Raw genomic sequence first — 13,567 nt, 5'->3', positions numbered from 1 at the left:
ATGTATTAAAAATGCACTTATTTTCTTGGTAAACGCAACTTCAGAAGCTGGTCATGTTCCTGCTTCCAGGAAGGCTCTTTTTTGAAGGAACGGGGATGTGAAGCCCAGCCGGGCTCCCAGGACCTCTGTTCCCCCTGCTCCCCATCTGCCCACCTACAGCACTGCTTCTGAACCGCTCTTGCCACACTGTGTAACAAACTCCATACAAACTTTACAGCTGTTACTAGAAATGACCTGAAAAACTCCAGCATGCAGCAGGAAGAGAAGGCAGAGATCAAAGGCATTTGATTGATCATGTAACGACTCCCTCTGTATAATTGCACATTCATTGGCTGCTGCTAAATCAAGTCCCTGGCCTTTCCACAGAAGCAAGTTCTGTGATTCTGGCTCATTTCCAATGGCAGTGTGTGTGTTGTAGGATAAACAAACAACAAAAACGTTATTAAATGCTCCAAGAAAGAAATGCATGTAAAGCTATCTTTCATTAAGTTTAATAATTCAAGCTATGGGTGTTTCTGATACATAATAGGTGAAAGATAGTAAAATAGTTAGAAAATCTCATTCAAAGGTGTTTTCAAAGAGGAATATATGGCAAAGGCAGTTTTGTATTGCTTTCCTTCTAGATCTGTGACATCATTTCAAAATGGGAGCAAGCCTCCAAAGAACAACACCCTGGGAAATGTGAAGGCACAAGGACTGTCCGCCTTACTTACAAAAACAGGTTTGTACAGCAAGTATAAAACCTCTGCCTTGTCTCAAGATTTGTTTTTAATTTCTGCAGAGTTTCTTCATCTGGAAAATATTGGCTTACTCAAAGCTTGCAACAAAAATAGTAAATGGGTGTAACTGGAGAATTTAAAAGAAAAAAAAAAAAATTATTTTTTCCTAGTTCTTAAGAGGTGAGCAGGGCTGTCCAAAAAAAAGAGTAACACTGAACTCAGAAGACTGAAATTAAACATTTGCCCAAGTAGAAGTGTTGCTCTGCTGATGTGTTTTGACACTGACATAAACATGTGGCATTCAGAGCAGATACTGCTCATCCTCTGGACTAATGCATTTCCCTGTCTTTTTCGTTTAATAACTTTGTCTTTTCTGTAGGCTTTATTTTTCGGTTCAAGTCCATGGGGAGACAGACAGAGAGAAGCTGCTGCTAGTCTATCAGACAAATGATCAAATAGTCAACGGACTGTTCCCCGTAAACAAAGAACTAGCGATGGAATTGACAGCTCTTTTAGCTCAGGTAATCCTTGTGCTCACCCAGCGGTTATACAGATGAAAAACATAAATAAAGGAACTGTTGCAGGCTTGCTTGACAGTCAAGTGACCTCCACCTTTTACAGGAGATAGTGCAGGCAATCAGTTGGGCTGGGATCTTTGTGCAAGGCTGACTCTGTACGGCAGTTACAGCGTGTGCTGTGCCCAGCACTAGTACGGAGAAAATGTGCTTTACCTCCTAGGCGGTCAGGCCCCCTTTGATTAAATATCATCTTATCATGTACCATTTCCTCATTCACTATTCCTTACATGATTTCTGCAAGTTAATACACCAAGGTAACAGTTGTTTAATGGAAGTCTAAGACTCCTTTACTAGAAGTGGTTTTTATAAGAGCTGGTTTATTTTTAAAAAATTAACGGCTCAAGGGAGAGTTATTGAGAAAGTGATTTGATGGTGTTACTCAATGAATCTAAACTGGTTTGTGTCAGCTGGAGATGTAGCAATCTCAGCAGAACTAGTATTATATTTGTACAATTTATAGTTGATATTTATGTTTTTTCCATGGTAAATAGAAAATAAAATAATAAATTAATTGCCTTTTATATCAATAAAAATATATATATTAATTGGCAAACTGGTTTTCACTTTATACTTGGTAAGACAGAGGAGAAGAGAGAGCTCATAATACCCAGCTAGAAAATTACTGTGCAGTAACAAAAAATGTTCTTCTTCACGGTCTTTCCCTTAGGTAGAGATTGGAGATTTTGAACGGCCTTTCTCAACTCCAGCAGGGCAAGTCACTTCCCAATCCAAGTCCAATCACACACTAAAACAAGTTTTGGAGAGATTCTACCCTAAGAGATACAGACATGGTTGTACAGAGGAACAATTAAGGTGAGATGTATTTTGCGATTCACATTCTCTAAAAGTCTAGGGGTGAAATGAGGAGGTTGGAAATTGTCATTAGGTACAACTTACTGTTATGCCCTATTTCTCTAAATCTGTGTTTGAAACTCATATTCTTGCTGAATTGAAGAACCCATTCCCTCTGTGTATTTCTAATCTAAACAGACCGTCAATGAAGCATGCGTTCCAGCAAAAGTTGGATGAGTTACTGCACAGTGTTACAAAACCCAGCGATTTTGAAATCCTTGTTTTTCTTATCCAGCAAACCAAAATGAAGTCTGTGCACAGACTAAAGAACTACTGAAAGTAACAGACATGAGGATCTGATCTGAGCGTTTGCTATTCAAATGCACAGTCTCTGGCAGCCAGTCAAATTGGCAATACGTTCACTTAGTGGACTTTCTAGTAAGGTATCACTTAATTTAAAATGAATAATCTAGAAGTCATTTCAATCAACACCTATTGACATGAAGAGCAGAACAGTGTAATAAATTAGCCAATGTCAATACAGCAATTTTGAAGCCCAATAAACATCACAGAAATGTTTTCCTCATTCTTCACTACAGGGTTGAGAAATTTTTAGAGCCATTACCATACGCACAAACTAACATTATCACATACTCAGAAGATAATAGGGACATTCAAAAGTATACAGACAACATATAAAAAGTTATGCAATTAACCTCAAAGAACAAAGTAGAAGAGGTCCTAGATTAGACTAACTCCTGGAGGATAACTCCCTTTACTAGTCATTCCACCTCCCTTTCCTGGATCTGCACGTGATGATCTTGTGGCTGCCAGGTGAGTCGTTCCTGCTGGTCCGTGTGCTAGAAAGGTATTCTGGGCTTGGTCTTTTGGAGGATTAGTTTTCCATAGGATCATTTTATTGAACCAGCTCACCATGGGGCCGCAAAAGAAAAGAGCCAGTGTGAATGCATCAGGCATTAGAAGCACCTGCTTTGGTAGCAGCGCCCAGATCACACTAAAAAGGAGTAGTGTTAAGCTGTATCTTCCACGTCTACTACTAGTCACAGGTAAAGATACATGCTAAGCTGGATGGATTTTTCAGAATGACAACTTGCATAGCTGTTGAGTACTGATAAGAGGTAAATTGATTATCTGTAGAGACACATTTAAAGCTGTACTAGACTTTTTCCATTTATCCTGCAACTGCTACATCAGTATTTAATCATGATGTTGCAGAAATTAAAAGATACTTTGTGATTTTCATGTGCATAAAAATATTAAATGATGTTTTAGATTAATTTCATGCTGTATAAGTGATAGTTGTTGTATTAATTTATCAATTTAACAAATGGGGTCGTTTTCATTAAACTCACTATGGGTAAGCATTTAAATTCCTTTCAATAACTAAATTACATATTTCATTTCAACAGACAACTTTGTCAGCGATTGTCTACAAGATGGATGGCTCTCCGGGGGAACAGCGCTGCAGACTGTGTGCGCATTTATCTCACCGTAGCCAGAAAATGGTCTTTCTTTGGTGCTAAATTGTTTGCAGCAAAAGTAAGTTTAGTAAGTTTGAGTGGTGGTGGGGTTTTAATATATCATTATATTTTAATATCATAAATTTATTACTTATTAATAAAATATGTTTTGAGATATTATATTTTAATAACATATATTATAATATAAATATAATTTGCAAGTAGTAATGCCTTTTTGTTGAAAATGAGTGTGCTATACATAGCTGATTGAATCTCTTGTCAAATTACTAACTTGGTTAAGCCATATACTGGTGAAATGTAATAGCTGTAGTACTAAGTATACCATAATAGTAACTTTCCAAGACACGTATTGCTTGCTTTGCATTATTAATCTAGCTGGTATTTTTTCATTTTCTTACTTTTTATTTTGAGATGGCCCTTTTGTTTCAGACTTTTTTTACCTGGTAACTACTAGAATATTGAAAAGGCATCATTAACTGGCTGTGGAAGCTGAACCTTGCAGAAACACCAGATGTTGTTATAGGGCATTTAGAGCACTCCCTTCTGTACTGGCCTCTCTCAATTTCTCTTAAACCACCAGTGTCTTAATTCTCTTGATTCAAGTAACAGCTATGTTAAAAAGAACTGTCACCTCACTCCTCGTGTTTTATTAGGTATTCCCAGTATAAATATGTATAAATATGCTTATCGGAACTCTGTTCTTTGCCTATGTGCTAGTGAACAAACTTTAAAACACCTGACTTTTTAAAAAAATCTATTTATGAAACTATAAACTTTATAGGACTAAGCACCGGGGGGAGGCTCTGAGGGTATTATGCTGAGTTCATAGTTCTGCCCCTGGCCGCCTCCATGGCTCTGGGCAGCTACTTCTATTCCCTTACATCAGTTCCTCCCAGCGTAAATCTCAGTAAGATATGTGGATGGAGAGAATTCTATAACACCTGAGAGTTAATAATTATTTACGTATTGCCTCATTTTGAAGTAGTAATTAAAGAACATTTCCTTTTGTAGCCTCTAGCAACATCCTCAGTTGAGAAGTCCTTCATATGGTTTGCTGTACATGAAGACGGCATAAGCATCCTAGATTACAGCTCTATGGTAAGTGAAATTTCTGTTTTAATTTTGGTCAAAGTAGATTTTAATACTAAGTATATGGAGAGACTCACCACCATACTACATGAAAGATGGCATTAGCCTTCCATGCTAAGTTATCTAGTTTTTCTCTTAATGGAAAAATTCATTCCTTTCAAAATGCTTTAATGTTATCATCGTTATAGTAGCACTAATAATAGAAATAAGTAATGAAATCTTTGCACAGAATTTATTTTTGTTTATCAGATACAGTTTTTCTGTCTTTTAATGAAATGTTAATGTTTTAATCATTCAGATGTCAGGAGATCCATAGTTAGAGTTCTTACAATAACATTAATTTTCTTTTGCTGGAGACTTAATTTTCCGTTATTATTCATAATACATATACTCGGCAAAGAGCAGTTACTTTAAAAATTGTTATTTTCATTGTATTATTTTTGTTTAATAGTAGGTAATGCAACCCAGTGTTATTTAATTATGTCATTTTAGTCTCTCATTTTTCTTTGATTTGCAATAAAAGTTTTCACAGAAAATGGCTCATGGTAATCAGTGTAAAAAAAGCAGTGCCTGAGAAGATCCCTGCTTTAGTTTATATCCTGCAAGGAAACAGAATGGCATGGCGCTATTAGCAAGTGTTAATATTGAATATCAGAAAATTAAAATCTCAACTTTATAATTGTACTGATATGGGCCTTTTCATTACATTGCTTTGCAGTTTAAGAAATAATAAAGAACACGAGAAGAGCAAACAGCAGCTCTGTTCAGAGAACAAGCACAGAGAGCTTGCATCAGACTGCAGAAAGCTCTTTGAACTCTCCCTGCTCATAGAGCGAGCTCTGGCATTTCTGCAGGGCGCTGCCAGTTTACAGTGTCAACAGGCCTGACTTGCCGTTCCAGAAATGCTCAGGTGCCAGGGAATATTCTGGTTTTCTGTAGGAAGGATCCACAGTATCAGAAATGATCATAGAATCATAGAATCATTTCGGTTGGAGGAGACCCTCAGGATCATCGAGTCCAACCATAACCTAACTCTAGCACTAAACCATGTCCCTAAGAATCTCGTCTGAATGCCCTTTAAACACCCCCAGGGATGGTGACTCCACCACTTCCCCGGGCAGCCTGTTCCAATGCCTGACAACCCTTTCCAGGAAAGATTTTTTTCCTAATGTTAAATGTAAACCTCCCCTGGCACAACTTGAGGCCATTTCCTCTTGTCCTGTCACTTGCTACTTGGGAGAAGAGACCAAGGGGTAGTTAGAGAAAACACTATTTCAAATTAAGGGCAAAAAGAGTTTTAGTAAACAAAGGATATTAAGTCAGTTATTGTAAAGATATTATCTCCCAAAGAATTTTAAATGTGGACATCTGCAGCACATCAATATGAGTCATAATGATAAATTAAATGCTAAATCAATGACTCAAAGGCCCCTGGTGTGGTGTTGAACATTGAACAATTAGAGGCAAGACATGGAACGCAGAGGAGCCTTGCAGAGCATTTATATTTCATTAGAGACATGAAAAAAGAGAACAGAATTTAATTTCATTTGTATGTATGTAAACTACATCAGTGCAGAAAAAGAAGTCCTGGATTTAAATTCCTTTAGATTCTCATACTCTGCCATTTACTTTATTTAGACACTGCTTCGATTTCAAATGGAATTCCTAAGATTAACTTCTCCCAAAGTCAGTCAAGACTTGTGTAAATTGAATTACACACTTGAGTTGAAACCTGCTTATAATATCTTTGATCTAATTAATTTGGAATAGAAACAGAGGTCAAATTTACAAGAGTTATCATCTGCAGTGGAACTTCCTCATAGTGAAGGTCTGAATGGCGCTATCCCAAGATGTATACTTCATTTCAAGATTCATAAGAGGCTAAAACCAACATTTTGAAAAATATACATGTAATTTTACTTTTTAAATAAGTATTTGTCATTATCTGTTTTTCTTGCATTGTCCTGCTTATAGCTTTATGTTTTGATTTTTGGGTTTTCTTTTTTAAGCGATTAGCAGTTACATACACATATAAGAGTCTGATGACTTTCGGAGGCTACCAAGATGATTTTATGCTGGTTGTTAACAATGCTCAGACAAAGGACAAATCAACTGAAAAACACCTTTTTGCCATGGCAAAACCAAAGGTTGGTATATTACCTGAAACAGTTTCCCACCATCTGCTACTCTTCTACTTTTTCTAGTGGATAATCCTTAACATACGGAAAAGATGAAACACTACCACTCTCAGATTATTGACTCTTGCCAGATGGTTTTAGGAAGCAAAACAATTAGTAATATAAGAGCTAACAGTGACAATACCGATGCGTTCCTTTTCTTTTCATGTCCCTAACATTCCAAATTTTTCATGGAAGGACAAAGAAGGCTCTTAAGGACAGGAAGTATTTGCAGTACCCAAAAACTCATCCGTTTGCTTGATCAGCACCAGAGATAATTTTAAGAAGGTACATTTGTGTTCTACAGTGGAATTGTAGAACACGAGATCTGAAATATCATTTACTTTTTAAAAATTCTAGGATATTTTTACCTTTGGTAAAGAAACTGTTCATGGTTTTCTAAATCTAGATTCTCTCCTTCACTGGTACAATTGACTATATTTTTTTTTAAAAAGAAAGATTTTGAAGTCTTTTGCTGTTAGTCAGAACAATTTATGAAATTGAATACAAAACTCCACATATGAATTTGGGTCAAAACACGACTCTTCTTACAAATAAGCATAGTAAAATACGTCTGTTCAAGTTTCCCTCAGATTGCGCCCTTACAGGTAGGGTTGTGTGGATTGCCAGGAGAAAATACAGTGAAAAGCTCCTAGAAGTCTTCATTCCTTTTATCTACCCTGCATCTTTAGTCCTCTGAGCACTAGATACTTTCTCGCAAAACTGAGGGAACACGTCATGAAAGTTTTTTCTAAGAGCGTCATCTTTTGGACTTCAAAATCTCTCTCAAAGTGAAAGAAGCCATCTGTTTGAATCAGTTAAGGCTGTGGACGACAAAGTATCTAGTATACTGATGGGAATAACATTACATTATTTGCAAGGAGCAATAGAAAAAAGCTCTATTAGGCATCTCCTTTCTCCCCATCATTAATTTGTTTGATAAAGTGCAAGTACTTTTCCAGTCGATGGTGACTGTCACTTGCTAAAAAGTTAGCCATTTTTTCCGCAAACACATCACTGTATTTTTCAAAGAGTTGTATGTGTTCCTGTTATAGATTCTTGAGATCACTCTACTGATTGCCAGCTACATTAACAACTTCCATCAGCTGAAGGGAGCTGCTCATCACCTCTCTGCTCCAGCATTACTGACACCTCAGAGTGGACAGAAACTCAAGGAAATGGGGAGTCAGCCACTTCTTGCAAACAACAGACCAACGAAATGTCCCACTTTGTTATGAAAGGATTATGCATCATGATAATGCCTCTTTGTTACAGGGTGTTTCTACACTGATTGAAAACTTTCTGATGTACACGACATAAAGCATAAGCAGGTCCATAACCACAAGAAAGGCAGACAGGTTTACAGTCACTTCAGTGGTATATAACAGGAGAAGCCCTTTAATTAAAGCCCTGGCCTGAACTGGAATGATGATGAGCTCATTTAAGGATTATGTTTTATCAGGGGTCACTTGTCCCTACAGCTCAAAAATAAATGTGTATTGATAGTGACAGGGAAGGGTGGCCTTACATAGAGTTTTGGTCGTTTTCTAGGTATTCTCTCAGGGACCAAATTGTCTTCAACTCTTCATCTCTATTTTTCAAAATTATACATGTTGTATAACCTTAATTTTGAAAAGGAATTCTTGTTTGAAAAAACAGTCAAACACAAAGTATTTTCTACTTCCAGCATCCCTTCTTATTTGCAATACAAGCACCATGGGCCTAAAAAGAACAAATTGTTTGGTTTGTATAATTGTCTCTCCTTAAAAACAAACAAACAAACAAACCCACATAAGCACATCATGGAACTATTATAAATTTAAACAGTATTCTCATGATACATTCTGGCCTTTGTTATAGAGTTATTTTGCTTGGCAAATCTTCAGCCTTGGTCTGGTAAGTTTCTAAATAATCCCACTCTGCCCCAACCTTTTGGAAAAATCGGAGTTGGACAGGCACTGTATTTAGTATAGCTTTGTTAAACAACATCCCACACCTAATTTCTTCTTCGGTCCATAATAATAATAATACAACACAGATGCAGGAATGACTCACAATTCAAAACACAAGAATAACACAGAAAGCCATTGCCTGAACTATTGTGAGTAAACTTGGAGACATGTGACATACAAAATCCATGTATAATGTGTATAATGTATATACATTGATTCAGAATAATATTTTGTGAAATTTATACTTCTTCGTTTTCATTTGTTATCTATACATTCCATATTATAGTACTAATATAATGTTCTTGCACACTGAAGACATAATGCTGCATCTGCACTACTGGACCTGAGAGCACTTTCCAGTTGCCCTTTTCAGCTGCAAACCTCAGTGCTACGTAGGGTCAAGTATGTAGAATTACACCCTTTTTCTCTTCCAATCCTCACATTTTTGCTTCCATGCAACAAAACCACTTTCTGCAGTCTCTGAAATGGATCAACAGCATACTCTAGTAGATAATTTAGATCCAACCACAGAGAAGGTAGTCAAACATGAATCGCTGATTTATATACATCTCAGAGTTTCCGCTTCTGCTCATGCTAATGATCATGGAGCATTAATCCCTTACTGCCAGCTTTTAATGTGGTGGGATTTTTGTTTGTTTTGGTTTGTGTGTTTGGGTTTTTTTGGTTGTGGTTTTTGGTTGGTTGGGTGTTGTTTTGTTCGGGGTTTTTTTGGTTGGTTGGTTGGTTTGGGTTTGGTTTTTTGTGTGTTTTTTGGTGGGTTTTTTGGGACGGTTTTTTGTTTGTGTGTTTTTTAATTAATTGAAGTAATTTCAAAATGATGAACTTTAATATTTGAAGGCTGAAAATCTCCTTTATGACATTTAAACATTTCAGATATATACATACTCATATTGAGAGAAAAGGAATTTTCAGCTGTTTGCCCTCTATGGAATGTAGGGAGTTTCCTCCTGAAGAATTAAAACAGATTGGAAGGGAGATACTGTTGTGAAAAGAACATGCTCTTAAAAAGTGGAAAGACAAACTAGCAGGCTGACTTGATAAATACATTTCTTCCAAAAGCTCTCAAAGTCCTGCCACAGCTACTTAAGTCTGCAGGACTCAAGCACCATTTTATGAAAGGTACTATGGGCCAGTGCTTTGTCTTGAAAATTACGAGCAAATAACAAACATACTATATCTAGGTGCTTTCACATCTGCACTGCAGGAAGAGCTACCTGGTTACTTTTCCCCTTTGGTGGTGGTTGTGGCACTAGATCCTTCTCTTTCAAGGCGGCAGGGTCAGCAGCAGGAGGTTTACTTCCCAGGAGGCAGCTGATATCCTGCTGTCACTGAGGAAAACGAATTGGAAGCTACTGAGACCCTGGCAACTGCAGCATCTTTTTTGCAGCGCCTCAGGTGAAGCGATGCAGATAGCATGGTGTAATTGGGCTAGCAATTAACACGCCTTTGCGATCAGCAGAATAGTTAGCTTTCAGAGATTTGAGGAAAGTAGGGGGGTTGCAAACTTTTAAACAGATGCTACTGTATCAGTTCTACTCAGGTCAGGTCGTAGTCTAAAGCTTCTCAGATATGATGATTAGAAACTTCAATTTACAAACACAAAAATCTTCATCATGAAATTATGATAGCTATCAATCTAGAATACTCCAGCTAGTAATTCTTTCCTAATTGTCCAGTTTTAAATGAATGTGGCAGGTAAGGTTCTATTAGAAGGCAAAAAAGTGGAGCATTTTGCTCATAAGCTTGTTCATGCAGTTTTTAAAATTTTTGTTAAATGTGGAGGCAACATGCTACACAAAACAAACAGCTGATGTGCAGACTGAGTCTTTTAAACATGTACAGCTTTAAAACCAGCTGGTTTATAAAGCAGTATACAATATGTGAAGTAGAGTATGACCTGCCTGCCTTTGGGTAGCTAACTCTAGTAATGGCTTTGCTTTTTTGGTGTTAAGCTCTTGCTGCTGCAATATATCCCTATATCATAGTGCCAGAAGCAATCTATGCCTTAGTCTCCCTTTTTTTTGGCAGCACTTTCCATACCGACTACCACTAACTGCTCATTATAGGTCGCCATTCATCTCATATTGCCACATTACCAGAAATGCTGTGTTAATTTTTAGGAAATAAATGCACTCAGAATCACAGTTACCATGACAATGCTACACTAAACAATGAAGGTTCTTTCATGATTTTGATTAGCAAGAGTGAGGTTTCTGTAGTGATAATAACCTCCACAAACAGACACTTCTCTTTAAGTTAATAGAGCAAACAAGTAAAGTCTTTTACACACTCAAGCTCGGCTTCCAAACACAGCTACGCAAATCTCAGGGGAACTTGCTCCATGTTAATCTAGCTCCAGAGCTACTTAGAGGATCTCACGCAATGCAAAACAACAAACCTGGACATTTCAGAGTCCAGGCAGATATTTGTTCTGCCTTCCCCACCCAGCCTGAGCCTTATGAGTGATCCACATCTCAGTCTTAATCTTGAGTCATCCAGCAAAACAATTCATCCTGTGGTACCTAATCCATGACTAAAGCCCACGTAGGAATTGGACCTTTGTTACCTTCTGATCTTCAGCAGCGATAAGACAATGGGAGCTATCAAATGAGCAGCAACCTCTGGGACTGATACTGAAGAACTTTCCATACTCCAGGCTTGCAGAACCTAGGTTGTAAAAATATTCTTAGGATGTGATTAATGTGTTGCCACATGCAAGGAGACTACACCTTCTATCATGAATTTCAGGACATCTTTTGTGCTTGCTTTGAGCTAGTGGTCAGGAACAGCAATCAGTAGAAATGGTCAATGAATCTGTGCTTGACAACAACTGATAGATCACTGCTGTCTGTATAAACAATCACATCGACTTGGAAGTAATAATCGGTATGCAATGCAAATTAATATATTATTTGAACATCACTTTGCCTTGTCAATTTTTGTGCAGCAGTATTAGTAAGCAAACTGCTCATTTCTAAAACAAAACCTATTTACTCCTATAGTATAGTAGGAAATGATAAAGCTTTGAGTTTTTAATACAATCCAGAAAATTAGTTGTTTTCTGGTATTTTAGATTTGGTTTATCTTTAAATTTAAAATAGACACATGTATTTCCCTATAAAAGAACACTGGTAGGTATTTGGTGTTGGAGTTCCTTGGCAGACTAATGCAGTTTTTATAGGTTAGGTCCTGAAGGAAAAAAGTCATCCTTGCATAAAGGAATGCACAGCTTAAAGCCTTAGGTAGAGCTTTAATAGCCCATACTGCTTAGTGCAACCCATTAGTTCGAGTAATTTTAACTAAGGCGATTACTAACTCAGTATTTATGAAGAAAAAAATGTTTACAGTTTCTTATGGCATGAGCAGCAAAGGAAATGAAACTGAGTCAGATGAAACTTAGAAAAGCGAAATCTCGCATTTAATTTCCAGATTGGAGTTCAGTAATTAATTGTACGCCCTTACACAATGCTTCCCCAGCTCAGATGGCTGCATCTTCCAGGTTTGCCACCTCTCTGCCAGTGATTAAATCACTGTAAAAATACTTTGCTTTTTAGTGTTATACTCTTGCTCTTGCGGTAACATATGCCTAGACCATAGCGTCAGGAGCAATTCCTACCTTAGTTTTGCTTTCTTTGGCAGAGCAAGAGCAGCTTTGTCCAGGGTTTTCACCACCTCTAACTGCTGATTACAGATCAGCACTGGCTTCATATACCAAGATATCAGAAGCGTTCTGTTGAAATGAAATTGATGGAAGAAATGCACTTAGAAAGGCATCAGCATGACCTGCCGCAGTACAACACTAAACAACGAAGTTTCTTTCTGGATTTTAATTAGCAAGACCATGGTTTCCATAGGGGCTTAGCAAATAGTTTAGAAAACCCAGGTAAAAACCTGGAATTAAATAAAGGCGGGGGAAAATAACCATACAAAAGCTTCTGGAACTGAAACTGAGTAATTATGCAAGATAAACTTAGAAAACATTCTTATTTAAAGAACAAGTATTACTTAGGGTCTGTAGAAGGTTACATAAGCCTTCTTTGGGGAAGGAAGAAGTAACAGCTAAAATTAATTCTGAGTTAATTATTATGTACGAGGCCACTTTCCTGGTTTTGATCAAACAGATAAGAGGATTTCACTTTTTTTTAAGGTTTTTCTCTCTCTAGTCTCCCAACACACAGAGCAGCCACAGGTCACTTCCCTGACACAGGACACTTTCGACTTGTGAGAATCACCCACATTCTGTATCCCCTTGACATGCCGGGTCGTCCCACGGTTTTACTGCACCTTTTAAATCCTAATTCCTAATCTAAGCCTAACATGATCTTCGGATTTCATCTCTGATAGATTTTATTTGAAATAACCTAGCCTGTCTGCTGTTACAGGAACTTAGCTACAGTTGTGATGGTTGACTTGTATGCCCCGGTAACTACAAAATAATTAGTGCTTTTCTTGTGCACCAGTTCACTTACTCGGGGGTGGTTAACTCTCGCGCTTCATTCCTTCCGCTGTTAACAAAGCTGTCGTGGGGAGCACGAGTTTATGAGGCTGAGGTAAAATCAGACTCCCGCCATTTATGACTTGTTCATGCACGCCCGACTTTCTCCCCCGCTCAAGTATTTTGTCTCTTCACAAGGGCTCGCTGACTCCGCCACCCTCACACCAGCTCCTCTCCCCCTGCTAGTGCGGCCGGGCGCCATTTTCAGCACCCGAAGAACGTGAGAGCTCGAGCTGCGGGGT

The 13,567-nt window shown here is 37.7% G+C and overlaps 1 protein-coding gene across 4 annotated transcripts in view; it reads left to right on the top strand.

The window, feature by feature from the left end:
* LOC135987108 (pleckstrin homology domain-containing family H member 2-like) overlaps positions 1-9,073 on the top strand; it is a 53,926-nt gene extending 44,853 nt beyond the window's left edge. For 3 of the 4 annotated variants that reach the window (XM_065631795.1, XM_065631797.1, XM_065631794.1), the window contains 7 exons: positions 624-721; positions 1,099-1,240; positions 1,965-2,110; positions 3,520-3,649; positions 4,603-4,689; positions 6,690-6,827; positions 7,913-9,073. In XM_065631795.1, the coding sequence (XP_065487867.1) occupies positions 624-721; positions 1,099-1,240; positions 1,965-2,110; positions 3,520-3,649; positions 4,603-4,689; positions 6,690-6,827; positions 7,913-8,095 (924 nt within the window). In that variant the 3' untranslated portion in view covers positions 8,096-9,073. The remainder of the gene's footprint in view (positions 1-623; positions 722-1,098; positions 1,241-1,964; positions 2,111-3,519; positions 3,650-4,602; positions 4,690-6,689; positions 6,828-7,912) is intronic. The other variant, XM_065631798.1, reaches the window with a different exon arrangement.
* Positions 9,074-13,567: the final 4,494 nt, after the last annotated feature.

This window comes from Caloenas nicobarica, chromosome 3 (genome assembly GCF_036013445.1).
Source record: "Caloenas nicobarica isolate bCalNic1 chromosome 3, bCalNic1.hap1, whole genome shotgun sequence".
NCBI classification, from domain to species: Eukaryota; Metazoa; Chordata; class Aves; order Columbiformes; family Columbidae; genus Caloenas; species Caloenas nicobarica.
This window is presented reverse-complemented; position numbering and strand designations above follow the sequence as displayed.